The sequence below is a fragment of the Mesoplodon mirus genome (assembly GCF_964341445.2).
Source record: "Mesoplodon mirus genome assembly, chromosome: 6".
Lineage (NCBI taxonomy): Eukaryota > Metazoa > Chordata > Mammalia > Artiodactyla > Ziphiidae > Mesoplodon > Mesoplodon mirus.
Genome location: NC_138982.1, coordinates 72,077,413 through 72,104,860, shown reverse-complemented (window position 1 = coordinate 72,104,860; position 27,448 = coordinate 72,077,413). Strand labels below are relative to the sequence as shown.

General features: G+C 42.5%; 2 protein-coding genes across 2 annotated transcripts; both read left to right on the top strand.

Moving 5' to 3' along the window:
- Window positions 1-261: 261 nt before the first annotated feature.
- LOC309806590 (proline-rich protein 23C-like) lies at window positions 262-1,044 on the top strand (the record flags this gene model as incomplete). Its single annotated transcript, XM_082625475.1, has 1 exon — window positions 262-1,044. The coding sequence occupies one exon, from the start codon at window positions 262-264 to the stop codon at window positions 1,042-1,044; it is 783 nt and encodes a 260-aa protein (XP_082481601.1).
- Window positions 1,045-14,117: 13,073 nt separating this feature from the next.
- On the top strand, window positions 14,118-14,900 carry LOC309806578 (proline-rich protein 23C-like; the record flags this gene model as incomplete). The annotated part of the gene is made up of 1 exon (XM_082625463.1): window positions 14,118-14,900. The coding sequence occupies one exon, from the start codon at window positions 14,118-14,120 to the stop codon at window positions 14,898-14,900; it is 783 nt and encodes a 260-aa protein (XP_082481589.1).
- Between the last annotated feature and the right edge of the window lie 12,548 nt (window positions 14,901-27,448).

Below are 27,448 nucleotides of genomic sequence, written 5' to 3'. Positions count from 1 at the left end.
ACGAGCTGAAGATTCGAAGGCGCCAGGCCCAGCCCCGCGCCAGACGCCGTTCCCCTAGAAACCTGAACTGCAGGACCAACTGCAGGAGGCGGCCCCGGAGCTCCGAGGACTCGTCCCGTATCGCGCCGTCCTGCCGTCGCCGCATCGCGCCGCCCCGCCCCGGCTTGCCTCAGCCGTCGTCGAAACCCGTCACAGCGTGCAGGATCGAGCGCCTCCTCGCCCTCTGCCAGGCCCCGGGGGCGCCGTCCGTCGGTCGAGGTCATGGGCAAACGGCCCCGCAGGCCCAGTGCCTACCCTGCGGACTGGGGGGGACCGCAGACCGAAGGACCCGGCCCCGCCAAGCGCCGCCGAACGGAGGAGCCCGAGGACCCCGAGTCCGAGTCCGAGGCGGCGCCCAGCCTGGACAACCTGACGGGACCTCCGGCCGCGGACGCGCTCACTTCCGTAGTGGTCCTGCCCGCCGGCTGTGCCCTGCACCTGCCCCTAGATGGCGTCGACGTGCTGCTGGCGCCCAAGCCCACGTCCGTGCTGCAAGTGTCTCTCGGAGATCACATGCTCATGCTGGTCCCCGAGGCCCTCCTGGGCTGGGGCGTGGAAGGCCCGTGGGGACAGGGCCTGCAACGGGCCGCTTTCCTGAGCGCTCCAGGGGAGTACATGGCCCGGGAGCCGGGATTCTTCTGCGCAGCTGTCCCAGAGATCGCCCGCCAAGAAGAGGCCAACCAGGAGGAAGCAGACGCCGAGCTCCTGCCGCCTGGGATGGAGGCTGAAGCCGGCTCCGTCGCTGAGCTCCGCAGCCCCACCGCAAGGGTGTCGGGACCCAGCGCGCAGGGCTTTGTCCCAGAGCCCCGTCCTCGGGCGCCCAATCCTACTCCAGAGAAACGCTCTCCTCACCACGACGACAACCTGCACTTGCACCTTCGGGAGCTCTCCCTCGACTCACCACTCCAACCTCTACCTCCCTCTCCGAGTCCGGGTCCTCACGAGCGCCCCCAACGCCCTTACCGTCCTAAGCGCGAGGCCCAGAGATGTCTGTTCCCGGAATGAACTGCACCCCGGTGTACACACACACACACACACACACACACACACACACACACATTCTGGCTACCATCCTGGAGGCCCAATGGATTTCCCGGCGTCTTTTACACTGAATGTCCTACAACCTGGAAATTAAGCATCTCGTGGGCCAACAACTCCTTTTTCCCTCCAGACTGGCTATAGTAGCAGGAGAAGACGTCAGGAAAAGAAAGCAGACTCTAGACCTCATCTTTGAAATGGAAAATCTGCCCAGGGATACCGGACAATGTGTGTTCAGACGTCTGGACTTCTTTACAACATCATTCTCAGGCCTATCCATTCCCGCTCGTTTGCATTGGTTATTTTCTCTCAAATTCTTCTCTCTCCAGCACCATACCCTATTGCTACCCTATTTCTCCCCAAACCAATAAATAACTGGATTTCTCATGTTATATGTTTTCCCATGCATTTATGAAGATTTTTAGCCATGGCTTTTCTCTTTCTTGGTGTTTTGAGCTGCTCTCCTGGAAAGTTGCAAAATAGTATGATGGTTACTATACATAATTGTATGATGTTTGTTCATAGCTTCCTCTTAACCTGAGGAAGTTCTCTTCCAGTCAAGTTCACTTTTCATTATGAATAAATGCTGGATTTTATCAGATGTTTTCAGCATGTATCAGGATATGCATTTCCTTTTTAAATCTCTTCCTCCGGTTATTTTGACTCAGAGACTGATGTAAAATGTTTGCATTCCTGCTATTCCACATTATTCATACCTTTGACATTCTACCCCGAGTTTTTTCTTTTGTAAATCAAACCTCTAACTCTTAAAACATTAATTTAGGGGCCTCCCTGGTGGCGCAGTGGTTAAGAATCTGCCTGCTAATGCAGGGGACATGGGTTCGAGCCCTGGTCTGGGAAGACCCCACATGCCGTGGAGCAACTAAGCCCATGAGCCACAGCTGAAGCCCACGCACCTACAGCCCATGCTTCGCCACCAGAGAAGCCACTGCAGTGAGAAGCCCGTGCACCTCAACGAAGAGTAGCCCCCGCTCACCGCAACTAGAGAAAGCCCGTGTGCAGCAACGAGGACTCAACGCAGCCAAAAATAAATAAATAAAAATTTAAAAAAATAAAACATTAATTAATTACCATATTTCTTTCACATTTTTACAAAAGAAATAAAATCTACAGGTAAAGCTGAAAACAAGATGGTTTCAGTTTTTTTAAACATCAATACTATTTATATTCACCAACATGCTTTACCATTTCCTCTCTACCTTTTTATTCTTATATTCCACTCTCAAAGTCTAGCCTCAATTTTCTTCTTGCTGAAGAATATACTTTAATAGTTCTTTCCACTATACCCTATGTGTAGTAAATTATCTTGGTTTTGTAAATCTCAACATGTTTTGTGTAGTACACTCTCATAGTCTTGTATATCTGAAAATTTTTATTATGTATTCATTCCTAATTCTAAAGTGTTATTTAAGTACTTTAAAGACATTACTCCATTGTTCTGCCATTTTTGATTGTTGTTGCAGGCAAGAGGTCTCTGCCAATCAAGTTGTTGTTCCTTTTATATTTGACTCAGCTGTTCATTAGCACATTTTTAAATTTTATTTTATTTTTCAATTGAAGTATAGTTGATTTACATTGTTGTGTTACTTTCTGGTGTACAGCAAAGTTATATATTTTTTCCATATTCTTTTACATGGTTATGGTTTATTACAGGATATTGAATATAGTTCCCTGTGCTATACAGTAGGACCTTGTTGTTTATCTGTTTTACACTGAATACATGATAGTTTTATATCTGCTAATCCCAAACTCCTAATTTATCTCTCCCCCACCCTCTTTCCCCTTTGGTAAACATAAGGTTGTTTTCTATGTCTGTGAGTCTATTTCTGTTTTGTAAATAACTTCATTTGTGTCATATTTTAGATTCCACATATAAGTGATATCATATGATATTTATCTTTCTTTGACTTACTTCACTTAGTATGATAATCTCTAGGTCCATCCATGTTGCTACAAATGGCATCATCTCATTCTCATTTATGGCTGAGTAGTATTCCATTGTATAGGTATGCCACATCTTTTTATCCATTCATCTGTAGATAGACATTTAGGTGGCTTCCATGTCTTGGGGTTTTTTTCATTTATTTATTTATTTATTTATTTAATTTTTGGCTGTGTTGGGTTTTGTTGCTGCACGTGGGCTTTCTCTAGTTGCAGCGAGCGGGGGCTACTCTTCGTTGCAGTGCACAGGCTTCTCATTACGGTGGCTTCTCTTGTTGCAGAGCACGGGCTCTAGGCACGCGGGCCTCAGTAATTGTGGCATGTGGGCTCAGTAGCTGTGGCTCGTGGGCTCTAGGCTAGCGGGCTTCAGTAGTTGTGGCACACGGGCTTAGTTGCTTGGTGGCATGTGGGGTCTTCCCAGCCCAGGGCTCAAACCTGTGTCCCCTGCACGGGCAGGCAGATTCTTAACCACTGCGCCACCAAGGAAGTCGCCAGTTGGCTATTTTAAATAGTGCTACTATGAACATTGGGGTGCATGTATCTTTTCAAATTAGAGTTTTCTCGGGATATTTGCCCAGGAGTGGGACTGCTGGACCATATAGCAACCCTTTTTAGTTTCTTAAGGAATCTCCATACTGTTCTCCATAATGGCTGCACCAATTTACATTCCCTTCAACACTGTAGGAGAGTTCCCTTTTCTCCACACCCTCTCCAGCACTTATTATATGTGGACTTTTTAATGATGCTCATGCTGACCAGTGTGACGTGATACCTCATTGTAGTTTTGATTTGCATTTGTCTAGTAATTAGTGATGTTGAGCATATTTTCATGTGCTTTTTGGCCTTCCGTATGTCTTCTTTGGAGAAATGTCTATTTAGGTCTTCTGCCCATTTCTTTTTTTTTTTTTTTGCGGTATGCGGGCCTCTCACTGTTGTGGCCTCTCCCGTTGCGGAGCACAGGCTCCGGATGCACAGGCTCAGCAGCCATGGCTCACGGGCCCAACCGCTCCATGGCATGTGGGATCTTCCCGGACCGGGGCACGAACCCGTGTCCCCTGCATCGGCAGGTGGACTCTCAACGGCTGCGCCACCTGGGGAGCCCTACACTAAAGTCTTTAATGCATTGAGATGACTTTTGTGTGTGGTGTGAGATAGTGGTCTAGTTTCTTTTTCTTTTTTTCTTAGCATGTGGCTGTCCAGTTTTCCCAACACCATGTTTTAATCTAAATTTATTTATTTATTTATTTTTGGCTGCGTTGGGTCTTCGTTGCAGTGCATGGGCTTCTCATTGCAGTGGCTTCTCTTGTTGCGGAGCACAGGCTCTAGGCACACGGGCTTTGGTAGTTGTGGCACAGGGGCTCAGTAGTTGTGGCTCGCGGGCTCTAGGGCACAGGCTCAGTAGTTGTGGCGCACGGGCTTAGTTGCTCCGTGGCATGTGGGATCTTGCCAGACCAGGAATCGAACCCGTGTCCCCCTGCATTGGCAGACGGAGTTTTAACCACTGCACCACCAGGGAAGTTCCCCCGTCACCATTTATTGAAGAGACTGTCCTTTTCCATTGTACGCTCTTTGCTTCCTTGCCATGAATTCATTATCCATATATGTATGGGTTTACTCCCAGGTTCTCAGTTATGTTCCATTGACCTATGTATCTGCTTTTCTGCAAATATAATGCTGTTTTGATTATTGTAGCTTTATAATATAGTTTTAAATCAGAGAGTGTGATACCTCCAACTCTGTTCTTTTTATCAGGATTGCTTTGGCTGTTCAGGGTCTCTTATGGTTTCATGTAAATCTAAGACTTTTTTATTCTATTTTTGCGAAAAATATCCTTGGGACTTTGATAGAGATTGCATTGAATCTGAAGATTGCTTTAGGTAATAGAGACATTTGAACGATGTTATTTCTTCCAATCCATGAGCACAGAACACTTTTCCACTTATTTGTCTCCTCAGGCAAGGGAAACACAAGCAAAAGTAAACAAATAGGATTACATCAAACTAAGAAGTTTCTGCACAGTAAAGGAAACCAGCAACAAAATGAACAGGGAACCTACCTAATGGAAGAAGATACTTGCAAATCATATATCCAGTCAGGGGTGAACATCCAAAATATAGAAAGAACTCACAACAACAACAACAAAAATAAAACAACCCCCAAATGGGTATAGGACACTTTCCAAAGAAGACATAGATGGCCAATAGACACATGAAAAGATGTTCAACGTCACAAATTATTAGAGAAATGCAAATCCAAACCACAAAAGTCTATTTCTCTTAAAGTCTATGTCTCATGTAAGTATTGCTCCCCAGCTTTCTTTTTATTTCCATTTGCATGGAGTATCTTTTTCCATCCCCTCACTTTCAGTCTATGTGTGTCTTTAGATCCGAAGTGAGCCTCTTGTAGGCAGCATATATATGGGTCTTGTTTTTGTATCCATTCGGCCACTCTTTTTTTTTTTCAAAACAAACAACTTTTTATTGAAGTATAGTTGATTTACAATGTTGTATTAGTTTCAGGTGTACAGCAAAGCGATCTATATATGTATATATTCTTTTTCAGATTCTTTTCCATTATAAGTTATTATATACAAAATATTGAATAGAGTTCCCTGTGCCATACACTAGGTCCTCATTTATCTATCGCCCTATGTCTTTTGATTGGAGCATTTAGTCCATTTACTTTGAATAATTATTGATGTGTATGTTCTTATTGCCATTTTATTAATTGTTTTGATGTTGTTTTGTACTGCTTTTTTCTTCCTTTCTTCTTCTTTCATTCTTTTGTCTTGTGATTTGATGACTATCTTTAATGTCATGTTCAAATCCTTGCCTCTTTTTTCTGTGTGCATCTATTATAGATTTTTCTGTTTGTGTCTATCATGAAGTTTATATACAGTGATATATTGTTATATGTGATTGTTTTAAGTTGCTGATCTCAAATCTCAAATGCATTTAACAACCCTACAATTGTACTCTCCTCCCCTTATGATTACTGTTTTGGACATCATATTTTACATCTAATTATTTTGTGTATCCCCAAACTGCTTACTGTAGATACAGATGATATTACTACTTTTGGCTTTTAACCTTCCTACTAGCTTTGTACATGGTTGATTTTCTATCTTTACTGTATATTTTTTTAATCTGTCTCCTAAGGCAAAGGAAACAAAAGCCAAAATAAACAAATGGGACCTAATTAAACCTAAAAGTTTCCAGACAGCAAAGGAAACCATCAACAAAATGAAAAGACAACCTACTGAATGGGGGAAAATATTTGGGAATGAGATGACCAATAAGAGGTTAATATCCAAAATATATAAACAGCTCATACAACTCAATAGGAAAAAGCAAACCACCTGATTGAAAAACGGGCAGAAGGAACAGGACAGAAAGCCCAGAGATAAACCCACACACATATGGTCACTGTATCTTTGATAAAGGAGGCAGGAATGTACAGTGGAGAAAGGACAGCCTCTTCAATAAGTGGTGCTGGGAAAACTGGACAGGGACATGTAAAAGTATGAGATTAGATCACTCCCGAACACCATACACAAAAATAAGCTCAAAATGGATTAAAGACCTAAATGTAATGCCAGAAACTATCAAACTCTTAGAGGAAAACATAGGCAGAACACTCTATGACATAAATCACAACAAGATCCTTTTGGACCCACCTCCTAGAGAAATGGAAATAAAAACAAAGATAAACAAATGGGACCTAATGAAACTTCAAAGCTTTTGCACAGCAAAGGAAACCATAAGCAAGACCAAAGACAACCCTCGGAATGGGACAAAATATTTCCAAATGAAGCAACTGACAAAGGATTAATCTCCAAAATTTATAAGCAGCTCATGCAGCTCAGTAGCAAACAAACAAACAACCCAATCCAAAAATGGGCAGAAGACCTAAATAGACATTTCTCCAAAGGAGATATACAGACTCCCAACAAACACATGAAAGAATGCTCAACATCATTAACCATTAGAGAAATGCAAGTCAAAACTGCAATGAGATATCATCTCACACCAGTCAGAATGGCCATCATCTAAAAGTCTAGAAACAATAAATGCTGGAGAGGGTGTGGAGAAAAGGGAACACTCTTGCACTGCTGGTGGGAATGTGAATTGGTACAGCCACTATGGGGAACAGTATGGAGGTTCCTTAAAAAACTACAAATAGAACTACCATATGACCCAGCAATCCACTACTGGGCATATACCCTGAGAAAACCATAATTCAAAAAGAGTCATGTACCAAAATGTTCATTGCAGCTCTATTCACAATAGCCCGGAGCTGGAAACAACCTAAGTGTCCATCATTGGATGAATGGATAAAGAAGATGTGGCACAGATATACAATGGAATATTACTCAGCCATAAAAAGAAACGAAATTGAGCTATGTGTAATGAGGTGGATGGACCTAGAGTCTGTCATACAGAGTGAAGTCAGTCAGAAAGAGAAAGACAAATACCGTATGCTAACACATAGATATGGAATTTAAGGGAAAAAATGTCATGAAGAACCTAGGGGTAAGACAGGAATAAAGACACAGACCTACTAGAGAACGGACTTGAGGATATGGGGAGGGGCAAGGGTAAGCTCTGACAAAGCGAGAGAGAGGCATGGACATATATACACTACCAAATGTAAAACAGATAGCTACTGGGAAGCAGCCGCATAGCACAGGGAGATCAGCTCAGTGCTTTGTGACCACCTAGAAGGGTGGGATAGGGAGGGTGGGAGGGAGGGAGACGCAAGAGGGAAGAGATATGGGAACATATGTATATGTATAACTGATTCACTGTGTTATAAGGCAGAAACTAACACACCATGGTAAAGCGATTATACTCCAATAAAGATGTAAAAAAAAAAAGTTTATACAACTCTCCTCAATACTCTGTAATAACGTATATGGGAACAGAATCTAAAGAACAGCGGATATATGTATAACTGATTCACTTTGCTGTACACCTGAAACCAACACAACATTGTAAATCAACTACACTCCAATAAAAATCAATTAACAAAAATGGGCAGAAGAGGTGAACAGACATTTTTCCAAAGAAGACATAACAGTCGGGCAACAGGCACATGAAAAGATGCTCAACATCACTAACCGTCAGAGAAATACAAATCAAACCACCATGAGATACCACCTCACACCTGTAAGAACACCTAACATCAAAACGACCACAAATAACAAATGTTGGCTAGGTTGTGAAATAAAGGGGACCCCCGTACACTGTTGGTGGGAATGTGAATTGGTGCAGCCACTGTGGAAAACAGTGTGGAGGTTCCTCAAAAAACTAAATAGAATTACCATAGGATACAGCAATTCCACTCCTGGGTATACATCCAAAGAAAACAAAAACACTACTTTGAAAAGATACATGCAGCTGAATGTTCGTGGCAGCATTATTTATGACAGCCAAAATGTGGAAACAACCTAAGTGTCCATCAACAGATGAACAGCTAAAGAAGATGTGATGTGATACATATATGCATGTGTGTGTCTGTGTGTATGTATATACCCAGCCATAAAAAAAAAGAGTGAAATTTTGTCATTTACAACAACATGGATAGACTTGTAGGGTATTATGCATAGTGAAATGAGTCAGACAGAGAAAGACAAATACTGTTATGTTATCACTTAAACATGGAATCCAGAAAATAAAACAAACTAGTGAATATAACGAAAAAGAAACAGATTCACAGATATAGAGAACAAACTCGTGGTTACAAGTGGGGAGAGGCAAGATGGGGTAAGAGATGAAGAGGTATAAACTACTATGTTTAAAGTAATTAAGCTACAAGGATATATTGTACAACACAGGGAATACAGCCAATATTTATTTTTTGGCCGTATCCCGCAGCACACGGGGATCTTAGTTCCCTGAACAGGGACTGAACCCGGGGCCCCTGCAGTGGAAGCATGGAGTCTTAACCACTGGACCGCCAGGCAAGGGTCCATAGCCAATATTTTATAATAACTATAAATGGAGTATAATCTTTAGGAATTGTTCATCATTATCTTGTACACCTGAAACCTAACACTGTAACTGCATTATACCTCAATTTTTAAAAAACTAAAAAAAAAAACCGACAATGACATATCACTTCATACCTGTTAGAATGGCTTTTATCAAAAGGCAAGAAATTAAAAGTGTTGGCGAGTACGTGGAGAAAAGTGAGCCCTCCTGCGGTGTCGGTGGGAATGTAAACTGGCACAGCCACTATGGAGAACGGTATGAAGATTCCTTAGAAATGCAGGAATAGAACTACCATATGATCCAGCTATCCCACTGCTGAGTATTTATCCAAAGTATATGAAAACACTAACTTGAAAACACTTATGCACCCCCATGTTCATTGCAGCATTATTTACAATAGTCAAGGTATAGCAACAACCGCAGCGCCCATCAACCAATAAATGAATAAAGAAGAGGTGAAACACAATATATACAATATAGACACAGCCATAGGAAAAAAATAAAACCTGGCCATTTGCCACAGCATGGATGGACACTGCGAGTATTATGCTAAGTGAAAGAAGTCAGCTAGAGAAAGCCAAATACCATATGATTTCACATAGATATGGAATTTAAAAAAAAACATACAAAGTAAATGAACAAACCACACCAAACAAAAACAAACATGTAGATACAGAGAGCAGAGTAGTGGCTACCAGAGGGGAAAGGGTGAAATGGATAAAGAGGATCAACTCTGTGGTGACTATACAAACTAAATCTTTGTTGGTGAGCATGCTGTAGTGTGTACAGAAGTAGAAATATAATGTTGTCCATATGAAACTTATATAATGTTATAAACAAAAGTTACCTCAATAAAAAATAATTTTTAAAAAAGATATACATATAGCAATGATTAAAATGACTCTTCGTGGAATTTAAGTTCCAGTTATGGAGGGAAGTGAAGAACTGATAGTTTAAGTTTCACTGAAAAGATGAATTTTTCCAGAAGGGCATAAGCATTGATGGAGTTTGGATATGTAAAGGGCTAAGCTAGAAAGTTAGGAGGTAGCCACTACTCTGAGAATAAATCTTTTAAATTGTGATTACAGAGGGGGTCACAATTTGGAGTAATTGTTACTGAGCCACGTTCATTTGCCTCACACACAGAAAGCCCAACTCTGAGATAGAGACGTTTGCAGCAGAGAAAGGGTTTATTCACAAGGCAGTCAAGCAAGGAGAAAGGAGAACAAATCTCAAATCCATCTCCCCAAAGGCCAGGGGCTAGGGATATTTACTGGATAAAGAATTAGGGAGGCCTGAGGTGCAGGGAGTGCGGGGAAAGGTGACTGGAAAGGAGAAAAAGATCGGGTCGGGACTTCCCTGGTGGCACAGTGGTTAAGAATCCGCCTACCAAAAAAAAAAAAAAAAAGAATCCGCCTACCAATGCAGGGGACATGGGTTCGAGCCCTGGTCTGGGAAGATCTCACATGCCTCGGAGCAACTAAGCCCTTGAGCCACAAGTACTGAGCCTGCACTCTAGAGCCTGCGTGCCACAACTACTGAGCCCGTGTGCCACAACTGCTGAAGCCCACGCTCCTAGTGTCCGTGTTCCACAACAAGAGAAGCCACCACAATGAGAGACCTGCACACTGCAACGAAGAGAAGCCCCCGCTCACTGCAAACAGAGAAAGCCCGCATGCAGCAACGAAGACCCAACGCAGCCAAAAATAAATAAATTAAATAAATAAATACATTAAAAAAAAAGATGTATCGTTATTCTCGGCAGGTGCAACTAGGCTACGTGCTTCTTCAGAGGATGCATGTTCAGAAAACGGCGCCATTAGCATATTCTTAGGGTGGAGGTTTTGGCCCTCTGACATCAAATGGCCACCGATCAGACACTCTCGCATGCCCGAGGGGAGAGGCGGTTGTCCCAACCAGTCTTAACCAGCTGAAGTTCAAACTGGACAACTGACTCCAAGTTCCAAAAAAACAACTCGGGCAAACATCTTAAGACTCTTACATCAGAGGTACTTATCTATAGGGGTCGTGAAGAGGCCTTGTAGCTTACTCTTTAGGCTACAGCATGCTTGGGGGATATGCAAGTTTTTGTAAAAACAGTTAAAGTGAGCTTGACCAGCGAAGGCAGTTTACAGTTTACTATTTACTAATTAAGTTATAGTCTAATGGATGTAACTGATGACTACCATATAAGTTTCATAATGACAAGGTAAAAGAGTATGAGTCAATGAGGTAGGAGGGAGGACAAAATTACTGAAGAGGAAGAGAACTGAGAAGCCAAGATGTGGGGGGAGGAGGGATCCATGACAATATTAAACTCACCACAAACTACAGCAGATGTGCAATGAGTGAGAATTACAGTGAATCAAGGGCGAAAGTCTTCAAAGACTGTGACAGAGACATTTGCTACACATACATTTGATAAGTGACTGGTAGTAGTATGACTGAACCCCAATGTCTTTAAACAATATTTTGTTTATTTACAGAATGTGGTAATACTATGAAGGCCATAGAGAGAGGGATGAGATAGAGAGTAAGTGAAGAAACCATTCCAAACAAAATGGTCAGAAATGCCCTTTTCAAGAAAGTGCCCTCAGAGTTGGTCTTTGAAGAACGAACCAGCACTGCAAAAAGTTGGAGGAAAAGTTGAAACCTAATTTTTTTAAGTAAAAAAAAACCAAGAAGATGGGAATATTTCAAAGAATTAAATATAATATTGGCTAATAAGCATGTGAAAAAAATGATCCACCTTGACTGGCAATCAGAAATGCAAAATGAAAACACAATGATATAGCATTTTACTACACCAGGTTGGAAAACAGTTAAGAGTCTATCAATAAGAAATGTTTACAAGGATGTAATGAAATGGAAACATACTCCGCTCACAGCAGTTTAAACTGTGAAAAATATTTTGGGGAAAAAAAGAGGAAGGTGTTACCTATTAACATTTTTTAAATCTTTTTTTTTATAATTTTAAAATTTATTTATTTCTTTGTTTATTTATTTATCTATTTATTTATTTTTGGCTGTGTCTGGTCTTCGGTGCTGCATGCTGGCTTTTCTCTAGTTGAGGCCAGCAGGGGCTACTCTTGGTTGCAGTGCGCGGGCTTCTCATTGCAGTGGCTTCTCTTGTTGCAGAGCACAGGCTCTAGGCACAAGGGCTTCAGCAGTTGTGGCGCACGGGTTTTGCTGCTCTGCAGCATGTGGGGTCTTCCCAGATCAGGGATCAAACCCATGTCCCCTGCATTGGCAGGCAGATTCTTAACCACTGCGTCACCAGGGAAGTCCCTACCTATTAACTTGAAAAGACACACACAGGACCAATTATAGTAATTCACTCTTAGGTGTATGCAATAAATGTATGAGTTAAGAGTTGATGATTTAAAACCAGAGAAGTCTGCATTGGATGCCTATATCTAACACAAACTTGGTACATATTTAAGTTTTGAAACCTCACTTGACCACTCTGAGCTTCAGGTGTTGTGAAAAGTAAAAAAGGTCATTTTTTTTTTCAGAGAAGGCAGGAAGACACTTTTGCAGGTCATAGATAACTTTTATGGTTTTGATTGTGGTGATAGTTTCACGAGTGTATTCTTATCTACAAACTCAAGTTGTTTACATTAAATGTGTACAGCTTTTAGTACATACCTTAACTACTGCGCCACCAGGGTCCTGGCGGCGCAGTAGTTAAGAATCCGCATGCCGGGTTCGAGCCCTGGTCCGGGAAGATCCCACATGCCGTGGAGCAAATAAGCCCATGTGCCGCAACTACTGAGCCTGCACTCTAGAGCCCAAGAGCCACGACTACTGAGCCTGCGTCCCACAACTACAGAAGCCCGTGTGCCTAGAGCCCGTGCTCCGCAACAAACAGAAGCCACCGCAACGAGAAGCCTGTGCACCGCAGCGAAGACTAGCCCCCGCTCGCTGCAACTAGAGAAAGCCCGCACGCAGCAACAAAGACCCAACGCAGCCAAAAGTACATAAAAATAAAAAAATTTTTCAAAACAAAGATCAGGGCTTCCCAGGTGGCACAGTGGTTGAGGGTCCGCCTGCCGACGCAGGGGACACGGGTTCGTGTCCCGGTCCGGGAAGATCCCGCATGCCGCGGAGGGGCTGGGCCCGTGAGCCATGGCCGCTGAGCCAGCGCGTCTGGAGCCTGTGCTCCGCAACGGGAGAGGCCACAACAGTGAGAGAACCGCGTACCGCCAAATTAATTAATTAATTAATTAATTTAATAAATGAAGATCATTTTTTAAACCTCAGTAGAATGGTTGGCATATAATAAATACTGAATAAAACAAGTTAATTATACTGAGATTGTTTTAATTTTATAACAGCTTTTATCTTCAGGAAGGAACTGCCACAAATATTTGACTATTAAGACAGAGCTTTACCTAAACATATATGAGTATTTTCCATTTACTCCTGAAATGAAAGCACAAGCATTAAAGGAATTTCATGGAACGTTTAGATAGGTCCGTTTTATGTTGCCAGGGGGGTGGTCTATTTGAGTGGTTTTTTTCTCTAGAATGCCTGAAATCAAAGGAAAATATTAACCTTAAAGGTGACTAATAGTTAAAGTTCCATTTTCGGGGTATCTTTTTTTCTCTAAGAATGAAGTACACGAGTATTCTGGCCCCCGGAGGACTTTAACAGTAGCTTTCTACCAACCACAGCCCCGGCTATTGGGCAGCACAGATACCGCGAGGTCTACGGGGCGGAGCCTTGGAGGGGGCGGGGCTTCGCGTGACATTTTGCGACTAGGATTTCACTGGCTTCACGGGCAACATCTTTCGCTGTCTGTTGCGGAGACGAATCGGCGTGACGAGCTGAAGATTCGAAGGCGCCAGGCCCAGCCCCGCGCCAGACGCCGTTCCCCTAGAAACCTGAACTGCAGGACCAACTGCAGGAGGCGGCCCCGGAGCTCCGAGGACTCGTCCCGTATCGCGCCGTCCTGCCGTCGCCGCATCGCGCCGCCCCGCCCCGGCTTGCCTCAGCCGTCGTCGAAACCCGTCACAGCGTGCAGGATCGAGCGCCTCCTCGCCCTCTGCCAGGCCCCGGGGGCGCCGTCCGTCGGTCGAGGTCATGGGCAAACGGCCCCGCAGGCCCAGTGCCTACCCTGCGGACTGGGGGGGACCGCAGACCGAAGGACCCGGCCCCGCCAAGCGCCGCCGAACGGAGGAGCCCGAGGACCCCGAGTCCGAGTCCGAGGCGGCGCCCAGCCTGGACAACCTGACGGGACCTCCGGCCGCGGACGCGCTCACTTCCGTAGTGGTCCTGCCCGCCGGCTGTGCCCTGCACCTGCCCCTAGATGGCGTCGACGTGCTGCTGGCGCCCAAGCCCACGTCCGTGCTGCAAGTGTCTCTCGGAGATCACATGCTCATGCTGGTCCCCGAGGCCCTCCTGGGCTGGGGCGTGGAAGGCCCGTGGGGACAGGGCCTGCAACGGGCCGCTTTCCTGAGCGCTCCAGGGGAGTACATGGCCCGGGAGCCGGGATTCTTCTGCGCAGCTGTCCCAGAGATCGCCCGCCAAGAAGAGGCCAACCAGGAGGAAGCAGACGCCGAGCTCCTGCCGCCTGGGATGGAGGCTGAAGCCGGCTCCGTCGCTGAGCTCCGCAGCCCCACCGCAAGGGTGTCGGGACCCAGCGCGCAGGGCTTTGTCCCAGAGCCCCGTCCTCGGGCGCCCAATCCTACTCCAGAGAAACGCTCTCCTCACCACGACGACAACCTGCACTTGCACCTTCGGGAGCTCTCCCTCGACTCACCACTCCAACCTCTACCTCCCTCTCCGAGTCCGGGTCCTCACGAGCGCCCCCAACGCCCTTACCGTCCTAAGCGCGAGGCCCAGAGATGTCTGTTCCCGGAATGAACTGCACCCCGGTGTACACACACACACACACACACACACACACACACACACATTCTGGCTACCATCCTGGAGGCCCAATGGATTTCCCGGCGTCTTTTACACTGAATGTCCTACAACCTGGAAATTAAGCATCTCGTGGGCCAACAACTCCTTTTTCCCTCCAGACTGGCTATAGTAGCAGGAGAAGACGTCAGGAAAAGAAAGCAGACTCTAGACCTCATCTTTGAAATGGAAAATCTGCCCAGGGATACCGGACAATGTGTGTTCAGACGTCTGGACTTCTTTACAACATCATTCTCAGGCCTATCCATTCCCGCTCGTTTGCATTGGTTATTTTCTCTCAAATTCTTCTCTCTCCAGCACCATACCCTATTGCTACCCTATTTCTCCCCAAACCAATAAATAACTGGATTTCTCATGTTATATGTTTTCCCATGCATTTATGAAGATTTTTAGCCATGGCTTTTCTCTTTCTTGGTGTTTTGAGCTGCTCTCCTGGAAAGTTGCAAAATAGTATGATGGTTACTATACATAATTGTATGATGTTTGTTCATAGCTTCCTCTTAACCTGAGGAAGTTCTCTTCCAGTCAAGTTCACTTTTCATTATGAATAAATGCTGGATTTTATCAGATGTTTTCAGCATGTATCAGGATATGCATTTCCTTTTTAAATCTCTTCCTCCGGTTATTTTGACTCAGAGACTGATGTAAAATGTTTGCATTCCTGCTATTCCACATTATTCATACCTTTGACATTCTACCCTGAGTTTTTTCTTTTGTAAATCAAACCTCTAACTCTTAAAACATTAATTTAGGGGCCTCCCTGGTGGCGCAGTGGTTAAGAATCTGCCTGCTAATGCAGGGGACATGGGTTCGAGCCCTGGTCTGGGAAGACCCCACATGCCGTGGAGCAACTAAGCCCATGAGCCACAGCTGAAGCCCACGCACCTACAGCCCATGCTTCGCCACCAGAGAAGCCACTGCAGTGAGAAGCCCGTGCACCTCAACGAAGAGTAGCCCCCGCTCACCGCAACTAGAGAAAGCCCGTGTGCAGCAACGAGGACTCAACGCAGCCAAAAATAAATAAATAAAAGTTAAAAAAAATAAAACATTAATTAATTACCATATTTCTTTCACATTTTTACAAAAGAAATAAAATCTACAGGTAAAGCTGAAAACAAGATGGTTTCAGTTTTTTAAAACATCAATACTATTTATATTCACCAACATGCTTTACCATTTCCTCTCTACCTTTTTATTCTTATATTCCACTCTCAAAGTCTAGCCTCAATTTTCTTCTTGCTGGAGAATATACTTTAATAGTTCTTTCCACTGTACCCTATGTGTAGTAAATTATCTTGGTTTTGTAAATCTCAACATGTTTTGTGTAGTACACTCTCATAGTCTTGTATATCTGAAAATTTTTATTATGTATTCATTCCTAATTCTAAAGTGTTATTTAAGTACTTTAAAGACATTACTCCATTGTTCTGCCATTTTTGATTGTTGTTGCAGGCAAGAGGTCTCTGCCAATCAAGTTGTTGTTCCTTTTATATTTGACTCAGCTGTTCATTAGCACATTTTTAAATTTTATTTTATTTTTCAATTGAAGTATAGTTGATTTACATTGTTGTGTTACTTTCTGGTGTACAGCAAAGTTATATATTTTTTCCATATTCTTTTACATGGTTATGGTTTATTACAGGATATTGAATATAGTTCCCTGTGCTATACAGTAGGACCTTGTTGTTTATCTGTTTTACACTGAATACATGATAGTTTTATATCTGCTAATCCCAAACTCCTAATTTATCTCTCCCCCACCCTCTTTCCCCTTTGGTAAACATAAGGTTGTTTTCTATGTCTGTGAGTCTATTTCTGTTTTGTAAATAACTTCATTTGTGTCATATTTTACATTCCACATATAAGTGATATCATATGATATTTATCTTTCTTTGACTTACTTCACTTAGTATGATAATCTCTAGGTCCATCCATGTTGCTACAAATGGCATCATCTCATTCTCATTTATGGCTGAGTAGTATTCCATTGTATAGGTATGCCACATCTTTTTATCCATTCATCTGTAGATAGACATTTAGGTTGCTTCCATGTCTTGGGGTTTTTTTTCATTCATTTATTTATTTATTTAATTTTTGGCTGTGTTGGGTTTTGTTGCTGCACGTGGGCTTTCTCTAGTTGCAGCGAGCGGGGGCTACTCTTCGTTGCAGTGCGCAGGCTTCTCATTACGGTGGCTTCTCTTGTTGCAGAGCACGGGCTCTAGGCACGCGGGCCTCAGTAATTGTGGCATGTGGGCTCAGTAGCTGTGGCTCGTGGGCTCTAGGCTAGCGGGCTTCAGTAGTTGTGGCACACGGGCTTAGTTGCTTGGTGGCATGTGGGGTCTTCCCAGCCCAGGGCTCAAACCTGTGTCCCCTGCACGGGCAGGCAGATTCTTAACCACTGCGCCACCAAGGAAGTCGCCAGTTGGCTATTTTAAATAGTGCTACTATGAACATTGGGGTGCATGTATCTTTTCAAATTAGAGTTTTCTCGGGATATTTGCCCAGGAGTGGGACTGCTGGACCATATAGCAACCCTTTTTAGTTTCTTAAGGAATCTCCATGCTGTTCTCCATAATGGCTGCACCAATTTACATTCCCTTCAACACTGTAGGAGAGTTCCCTTTTCTCCACACCCTCTCCAGCACTTATTATATGTGGACTTTTTAATGATGCTCATGCTGACCAGTGTGACGTGATACCTCATTGTAGTTTTGATTTGCATTTGTCTAGTAATTAGTGATGTTGAGCATATTTTCATGTGCTTTTTGGCCTTCCGTATGTCTTCTTTGGAGAAATGTCTATTTAGGTCTTCTGCCCATTTTTTTTTTTTTTTTTTGCGGTATGCGGGCCTCTCACTGTTGTGGCGTCTCCCATTGCAGAGCACAGGCTCCGGATGCACAGGCTCAGCAGCCATGGCTCACGGGCCCAGCCGCTCCGTGGCATGTGGGATCTTCCCGGACCGGGGCACGAACCCGTGTCCCCTGCCTCGGCAGGCGGACTCTCAACCGCTGCGCCACCAGGGAAGCCCTACACTAAAGTCTTTAATGCATTGAGATGACTTTTGTGTGTGGTGTGAGATAGTGGTCTAGTTTCTTTTTCTTTTTTTCTTAGCATGTGGCTGTCCAGTTTTCCCAACACCATGTTTTAATCTAAATTTATTTATTTATTTATTTTTGGCTGCGTTGGGTCTTCGTTGCAGTGCATGGGCTTCTCATTGCAGTGGCTTCTCTTGTTGCGGAGCACAGGCTCTAGGCACACGGGCTTTGGTAGTTGTGGCACAGGGGCTCAGTAGTTGTGGCTCGCGGGCTCTAGGGCACAGGTTCAGTAGTTGTGGCGCACGGGCTTAGTTGCTCCGTGGCATGTGGGATCTTGCCAGACCAGGAATCGAACCCGTGTCCCCCTGCATTGGCAGACGGAGTTTTAACCACTGCACCACCAGGGAAGTTCCCCCGTCACCATTTATTGAAGAGACTGTCCTTTTCCATTGTACGCTCTTTGCTTCCTTGCCATGAATTCATTATCCATATATGTATGGGTTTACTCCCAGGTTCTCAGTTATGTTCCATTGACCTATGTATCTGCTTTTCTGCAAATATAATGCTGTTTTGATTATTGTAGCTTTATAATATAGTTTTAAATCAGAGAGTGTGATACCTCCAACTCTGTTCTTTTTGTCAGGATTGCTTTGGCTGTTCAGGGTCTCTTATGGTTTCATGTAAATCTAAGACTTTTTTATTCTATTTTTGCGAAAAATATCCTTGGGACTTTGATAGAGATTGCATTGAATCTGAAGATTGCTTTAGGTAATAGAGACATTTGAACGATGTTATTTCTTCCAATCCATGAGCACAGAACACTTTTCCACTTATTTGTCTCCTCAGGCAAGGGAAACACAAGCAAAAGTAAACAAATAGGATTACATCAAACTAAGAAGTTTCTGCACAGTAAAGGAAACCAGCAACAAAATGAACAGGGAACCTACCTAATGGAAGAAGATACTTGCAAATCATATATCCAGTCAGGGGTGAACATCCAAAATATAGAAAGAACTCACAACAACAACAACAAAAATAAAACAACCCCCAAATGGGTATAGGACACTTTCCAAAGAAGACATAGATGGCCAATAGACACATGAAAAGATGTTCAACGTCACAAATTATTAGAGAAATGCAAATCCAAACCACAAAAGTCTATTTCTCTTAAAGTCTATGTCTCATGTAAGTATTGCTCCCCAGCTTTCTTTTTATTTCCATTTGCATGGAGTATCTTTTTCCATCCCCTCACTTTCAGTCTATGTGTGTCTTTAGATCCGAAGTGAGCCTCTTGTAGGCAGCATATATATGGGTCTTGTTTTTGTATCCATTCGGCCACTCTTTTTTTTTTTCAAAACAAACAACTTTTTATTGAAGTATAGTTGATTTACAATGTTGTATTAGTTTCAGGTGTACAGCAAAGCGATCTATATATGTATATATTCTTTTTCAGATTCTTTTCCATTATAAGTTATTATATACAAAATATTGAATAGAGTTCCCTGTGCCATACACTAGGTCCTCATTTATCTATCGCCCTATGTCTTTTGATTGGAGCATTTAGTCCATTTACTTTGAATAATTATTGATGTGTATGTTCTTATTGCCATTTTATTAATTGTTTTGACGTTGTTTTGTAGTGCTTTTTTCTTCCTTTCTTCTTCTTTCATTCTTTTGTCTTGTGATTTGATGACTATCTTTAATGTCATGTTCAAATCCTTGCCTCTTTTCTCTGTGTGCATCTATTATAGATTTTTCTGTTTGTGTCTATCATGAAGTTTATATACAGTGATATATTGTTATATGTGATTGTTTTAAGTTGCTGATCTCAAATCTCAAATGCATTTAACAACCCTACAATTGTACTCTCCTCCCCTTATGATTACTGTTTTTGACATCATATTTTACATCTAATTATTTTGTGTATCCCCAAACTGCTTACTGTAGATACAGATGATATTACTACTTTTGGCTTTTAACCTTCCTACTAGCTTTGTACATGGTTGATTTTCTATCTTTACTGTATATTTTTTTAATCTGTCTCCTAAGGCAAAGGAAACAAAAGCCAAAATAAACAAATGGGACCTAATTAAACCTAAAAGTTTCCAGACAGCAAAGGAAACCATCAACAAAATGAAAAGACAACCTACTGAATGGGGGAAAATATTTGGGAATGAGATGACCAATAAGAGGTTAATATCCAAAATATATAAACAGCTCATACAACTCAATAGGAAAAAGCAAACCACCTGATTGAAAAACGGGCAGAAGGAACAGGACAGAAAGCCCAGAGATAAACCCACACACATATGGTCACTGTATCTTTGATAAAGGAGGCAGGAATGTACAGTGGAGAAAGGACAGCCTCTTCAATAAGTGGTGCTGGGAAAACTGGACAGGGACATGTAAAAGTATGAGATTAGATCACTCCCTAACACCATACACAAAAATAAGCTCAAAATGGATTAAAGACCTAAATGTAATGCCAGAAACTATCAAACTCTTAGAGGAAAACATAGGCAGAACACTCTATGACATAAATCACAACAAGATCCTTTTGGACCCACCTCCTAGAGAAATGGAAATAAAAACAAAGATAAACAAATGGGACCTAATGAAACTTCAAAGCTTTTGCACAGCAAAGGAAACCATAAGCAAGACCAAAGACAACCCTCGGAATGGGACAAAATATTTCCAAATGAAGCAACTGACAAAGGATTAATCTCCAAAATTTATAAGCAGCTCATGCAGCTCAGTAGCAAACAAACAAACAACCCAATCCAAAAATGGGCAGAAGACCTAAATAGACATTTCTCCAAAGGAGATATACAGACTCCCAACAAACACATGAAAGAATGCTCAACATCATTAACCATTAGAGAAATGCAAGTCAAAACTGCAATGAGATATCATCTCACACCAGTCAGAATGGCCATCATCTAAAAGTCTAGAAACAATAAATGCTGGAGAGGGTGTGGAGAAAAGGGAACACTCTTGCACTGCTGGTGGGAATGTGAATTGGTACAGCCACTATGGGGAACAGTATGGAGGTTCCTTAAAAAACTACAAATAGAACTACCATATGACCCAGCAATCCACTACTGGGCATATACCCTGAGAAAACCATAATTCAAAAAGAGTCATGTACCAAAATGTTCATTGCAGCTCTATTCACAATAGCCCGGAGCTGGAAACAACCTAAGTGTCCATCATTGGATGAATGGATAAAGAAGATGTGGCACAGATATACAATGGAATATTACTCAGCCATAAAAAGAAACGAAATTGAGCTATGTGTAATGAGGTGGATGGACCTAGAGTCTGTCATACAGAGTGAAGTCAGTCAGAAAGAGAAAGACAAATACCGTATGCTAACACATAGATATGGAATTTAAGGGAAAAAATGTCATGAAGAACCTAGGGGTAAGACAGGAATAAAGACACAGACCTACTAGAGAACGGACTTGAGGATATGGGGAGGGGCAAGGGTAAGCTCTGACAAAGCGAGAGAGAGGCATGGACATATATACACTACCAAATGTAAAACAGATAGCTACTGGGAAGCAGCCGCATAGCACAGGGAGATCAGCTCAGTGCTTTGTGACCACCTAGAAGGGTGGGATAGGGAGGGTGGGAGGGAGGGAGACGCAAGAGGGAAGAGATATGGGAACATATGTATATGTATAACTGATTCACTGTGTTATAAGGCAGAAACTAACACACCATGGTAAAGCGATTATACTCCAATAAAGATGTAAAAAAAAAAAGTTTATACAACTCTCCTCAATACTCTGTAATAACGTATATGGGAACAGAATCTAAAGAACAGCGGATATATGTATAACTGATTCACTTTGCTGTACACCTGAAACTAACACAACATTGTAAATCAACTACACTCCAATAAAAATCAATTAACAAAAATGGGCAGAAGAGGTGAACAGACATTTTTCCAAAGAAGACATAACAGTCGGGCAACAGGCACATGAAAAGATGCTCAACATCACTAACCGTCAGAGAAATACAAATCAAACCACCATGAGATACCACCTCACACCTGTAAGAACACCTAACATCAAAACGACCACAAATAACAAATGTTGGCTAGGTTGTGAAATAAAGGGGACCCCCGTACACTGTTGGTGGGAATGTGAATTGGTGCAGCCACTGTGGAAAACAGTGTGGAGGTTCCTCAAAAAACTAAATAGAATTACCATAGGATACAGCAATTCCACTCCTGGGTATACATCCAAAGAAAACAAAAACACTACTTTGAAAAGATACATGCAGCTGAATGTTCGTGGCAGCATTATTTATGACAGCCAAAATGTGGAAACAACCTAAGTGTCCATCAACAGATGAACAGCTAAAGAAGATGTGATGTGATACATATATGCATGTGTGTGTCTGTGTGTATGTATATACCCAGCCATAAAAAAAAAGAGTGAAATTTTGTCATTTACAACAACATGGATAGACTTGTAGGGTATTATGCATAGTGAAATGAGTCAGACAGAGAAAGACAAATACTGTTATGTTATCACTTAAACATGGAATCCAGAAAATAAAACAAACTAGTGAATATAACGAAAAAGAAACAGATTCACAGATATAGAGAACAAACTCGTGGTTACAAGTGGGGAGAGGCAAGATGGGGTAAGAGATGAAGAGGTATAAACTACTATGTTTAAAGTAATTAAGCTACAAGGATATATTGTACAACACAGGGAATACAGCCAATATTTATTTTTTGGCCGTATCCCGCAGCACACGGGGATCTTAGTTCCCTGAACAGGGACTGAACCCGGGGCCCCTGCAGTGGAAGCATGGAGTCTTAACCACTGGACCGCCAGGCAAGGGTCCATAGCCAATATTTTATAATAACTATAAATGGAGTATAATCTTTAGGAATTGTTCATCATTATCTTGTACACCTGAAACCTAACACTGTAACTGCATTATACCTCAATTTTTAAAAAACTAAAAAAAAAAACCGACAATGACATATCACTTCATACCTGTTAGAATGGCTTTTATCAAAAGGCAAGAAATTAAAAGTGTTGGCGAGTACGTGGAGAAAAGTGAGCCCTCCTGCGGTGTCGGTGGGAATGTAAACTGGCACAGCCACTATGGAGAACGGTATGAAGATTCCTTAGAAATGCAGGAATAGAACTACCATATGATCCAGCTATCCCACTGCTGAGTATTTATCCAAAGTATATGAAAACACTAACTTGAAAACACTTATGCACCCCCATGTTCATTGCAGCATTATTTACAATAGTCAAGGTATAGCAACAACCGCAGTGCCCATCAACCAATAAATGAATAAAGAAGAGGTGAAACACAATATATACAATATAGACACAGCCATAGGAAAAAAATAAAACCTGGCCATTTGCCACAGCATGGATGGACACTGCGAGTATTATGCTAAGTGAAAGAAGTCAGCTAGAGAAAGCCAAATACCATATGATTTCACATAGATATGGAATTTAAAAAAAAACATACAAAGTAAATGAACAAACCACACCAAACAAAAACAAACATGTAGATACAGAGAGCAGAGTAGTGGCTACCAGAGGGGAAAGGGTGAAATGGATAAAGAGGATCAACTCTGTGGTGACTATACAAACTAAATCTTTGTTGGTGAGCATGCTGTAGTGTGTACAGAAGTAGAAATATAATGTTGTCCATATGAAACTTATATAATGTTATAAACAAAAGTTACCTCAATAAAAAATAATTTTTAAAAAAGATATACATATAGCAATGATTAAAATGACTCTTCGTGGAATTTAAGTTCCAGTTATGGAGGGAAGTGAAGAACTGATAGTTTAAGTTTCACTGAAAAGATGAATTTTTCCAGAAGGGCATAAGCATTGATGGAGTTTGGATATGTAAAGGGCTAAGCTAGAAAGTTAGGAGGTAGCCACTACTCTGAGAATAAATCTTTTAAATTGTGATTACAGAGGGGGTCACAATTTGGAGTAATTGTTACTGAGCCACGTTCATTTGCCTCACACACAGAAAGCCCAACTCTGAGATAGAGACGTTTGCAGCAGAGAAAGGGTTTATTCACAAGGCAGTCAAGCAAGGAGAAAGGAGAACAAATCTCAAATCCATCTCCCCAAAGGCCAGGGGCTAGGGATATTTACTGGATAAAGAATTAGGGAGGCCTGAGGTGCAGGGAGTGCGGGGAAAGGTGACTGGAAAGGAGAAAAAGATCGGGTCGGGACTTCCCTGGTGGCACAGTGGTTAAGAATCCGCCTACCAAAAAAAAAAAAAAAAAAGAATCCGCCTACCAATGCAGGGGACATGGGTTCGAGCCCTGGTCTGGGAAGATCTCACATGCCTCGGAGCAACTAAGCCCTTGAGCCACAAGTACTGAGCCTGCACTCTAGAGCCTGCGTGCCACAACTACTGAGCCCGTGTGCCACAACTGCTGAAGCCCACGCTCCTAGTGTCCGTGTTCCACAACAAGAGAAGCCACCACAATGAGAGACCTGCACACTGCAACGAAGAGAAGCCCCCGCTCACTGCAAACAGAGAAAGCCCGCATGCAGCAACGAAGACCCAACGCAGCCAAAAATAAATAAATTAAATAAATAAATACATTAAAAAAAAAGATGTATCGTTATTCTCGGCAGGTGCAACTAGGCTACGTGCTTCTTCAGAGGATGCATGTTCAGAAAACGGCGCCATTAGCATATTCTTAGGGTGGAGGTTTTGGCCCTCTGACATCAAATGGCCACCGATCAGACACTCTCGCATGCCCGAGGGGAGAGGCGGTTGTCCCAACCAGTCTTAACCAGCTGAAGTTCAAACTGGACAACTGACTCCAAGTTCCAAAAAAACAACTCGGGCAAACATCTTAAGACTCTTACATCAGAGGTACTTATCTATAGGGGTCGTGAAGAGGCCTTGTAGCTTACTCTTTAGGCTACAGCATGCTTGGGGGATATGCAAGTTTTTGTAAAAACAGTTAAAGTGAGCTTGACCAGCGAAGGCAGTTTACAGTTTACTATTTACTAATTAAGTTATAGTCTAATGGATGTAACTGATGACTACCATATAAGTTTCATAATGACAAGGTAAAAGAGTATGAGTCAATGAGGTAGGAGGGAGGACAAAATTACTGAAGAGGAAGAGAACTGAGAAGCCAAGATGTGGGGGGAGGAGGGATCCATGACAATATTAAACTCACCACAAACTACAGCAGATGTGCAATGAGTGAGAATTACAGTGAATCAAGGGCGAAAGTCTTCAAAGACTGTGACAGAGACATTTGCTACACATACATTTGATAAGTGACTGGTAGTAGTATGACTGAACCCCAATGTCTTTAAACAATATTTTGTTTATTTACAGAATGTGGTAATACTATGAAGGCCATAGAGAGAGGGATGAGATAGAGAGTAAGTGAAGAAACCATTCCAAACAAAATGGTCAGAAATGCCCTTTTCAAGAAAGTGCCCTCAGAGTTGGTCTTTGAAGAACGAACCAGCACTGCAAAAAGTTGGAGGAAAAGTTGAAACCTAATTTTTTTAAGTAAAAAAAAACCAAGAAGATGGGAATATTTCAAAGAATTAAATATAATATTGGCTAATAAGCATGTGAAAAAAATGATCCACCTTGACTGGCAATCAGAAATGCAAAATGAAAACACAATGATATAGCATTTTACTACACCAGGTTGGAAAACAGTTAAGAGTCTATCAATAAGAAATGTTTACAAGGATGTAATGAAATGGAAACATACTCCGCTCACAGGAGTTTAAACTGTGAAAAATATTTTGGGGAAAAAAAGAGGAAGGTGTTACCTATTAACATTTTTTAAATCTTTTTTTTTATAATTTTAAAATTTATTTATTTCTTTGTTTATTTATTTATCTATTTATTTATTTTTGGCTGTGTCTGGTCTTCGGTGCTGCATGCTGGCTTTTCTCTAGTTGAGGCCAGCAGGGGCTACTCTTGGTTGCAGTGCGCGGGCTTCTCATTGCAGTGGCTTCTCTTGTTGCAGAGCACAGGCTCTAGGCACAAGGGCTTCAGCAGTTGTGGCGCACGGGTTTTGCTGCTCTGCAGCATGTGGGGTCTTCCCAGATCAGGGATCAAACCCATGTCCCCTGCATTGGCAGGCAGATTCTTAACCACTGCGTCACCAGGGAAGTCCCTACCTATTAACTTGAAAAGACACACACAGGACCAATTATAGTAATTCACTCTTAGGTGTATGCAATAAATGTATGAGTTAAGAGTTGATGATTTAAAACCAGAGAAGTCTGCATTGGATGCCTATATCTAACACAAACTTGGTACATATTTAAGTTTTGAAACCTCACTTGACCACTCTGAGCTTCAGGTGTTGTGAAAAGTAAAAAAGGTCATTTTTTTTTTCAGAGAAGGCAGGAAGACACTTTTGCAGGTCATAGATAACTTTTATGGTTTTGATTGTGGTGATAGTTTCACGAGTGTATTCTTATCTACAAACTCAAGTTGTTTACATTAAATGTGTACAGCTTTTAGTACATACCTTAACTACTGCGCCACCAGGGTCCTGGCGGCGCAGTAGTTAAGAATCCGCATGCCGGGTTCGAGCCCTGGTCCGGGAAGATCCCACATGCCGTGGAGCAAATAAGCCCATGTGCCGCAACTACTGAGCCTGCACTCTAGAGCCCAAGAGCCACGACTACTGAGCCTGCGTCCCACAACTACAGAAGCCCGTGTGCCTAGAGCCCGTGCTCCGCAACAAACAGAAGCCACCGCAACGAGAAGCCTGTGCACCGCAGCGAAGACTAGCCCCCGCTCGCTGCAACTAGAGAAAGCCCGCACGCAGCAACAAAGACCCAACGCAGCCAAAAGTACATAAAAATAAAAAAATTTTTCAAAACAAAGATCAGGGCTTCCCAGGTGGCACAGTGGTTGAGGGTCCGCCTGCCGACGCAGGGGACACGGGTTCGTGTCCCGGTCCGGGAAGATCCCGCATGCCGCGGAGGGGCTGGGCCCGTGAGCCATGGCCGCTGAGCCAGCGCGTCTGGAGCCTGTGCTCCGCAACGGGAGAGGCCACAACAGTGAGAGAACCGCGTACCGCCAAATTAATTAATTAATTAATTAATTTAATAAATGAAGATCATTTTTTAAACCTCAGTAGAATGGTTGGCATATAATAAATACTGAATAAAACAAGTTAATTATACTGAGATTGTTTTAATTTTATAACAGCTTTTATCTTCAGGAAGGAACTGCCACAAATATTTGACTATTAAGACAGAGCTTTACCTAAACATATATGAGTATTTTCCATTTACTCCTGAAATGAAAGCACAAGCATTAAAGGAATTTCATGGAACGTTTAGATAGGTCCGTTTTATGTTGCCAGGGGGGTGGTCTATTTGAGTGGTTTTTTTCTCTAGAATGCCTGAAATCAAAGGAAAATATTAACCTTAAAGG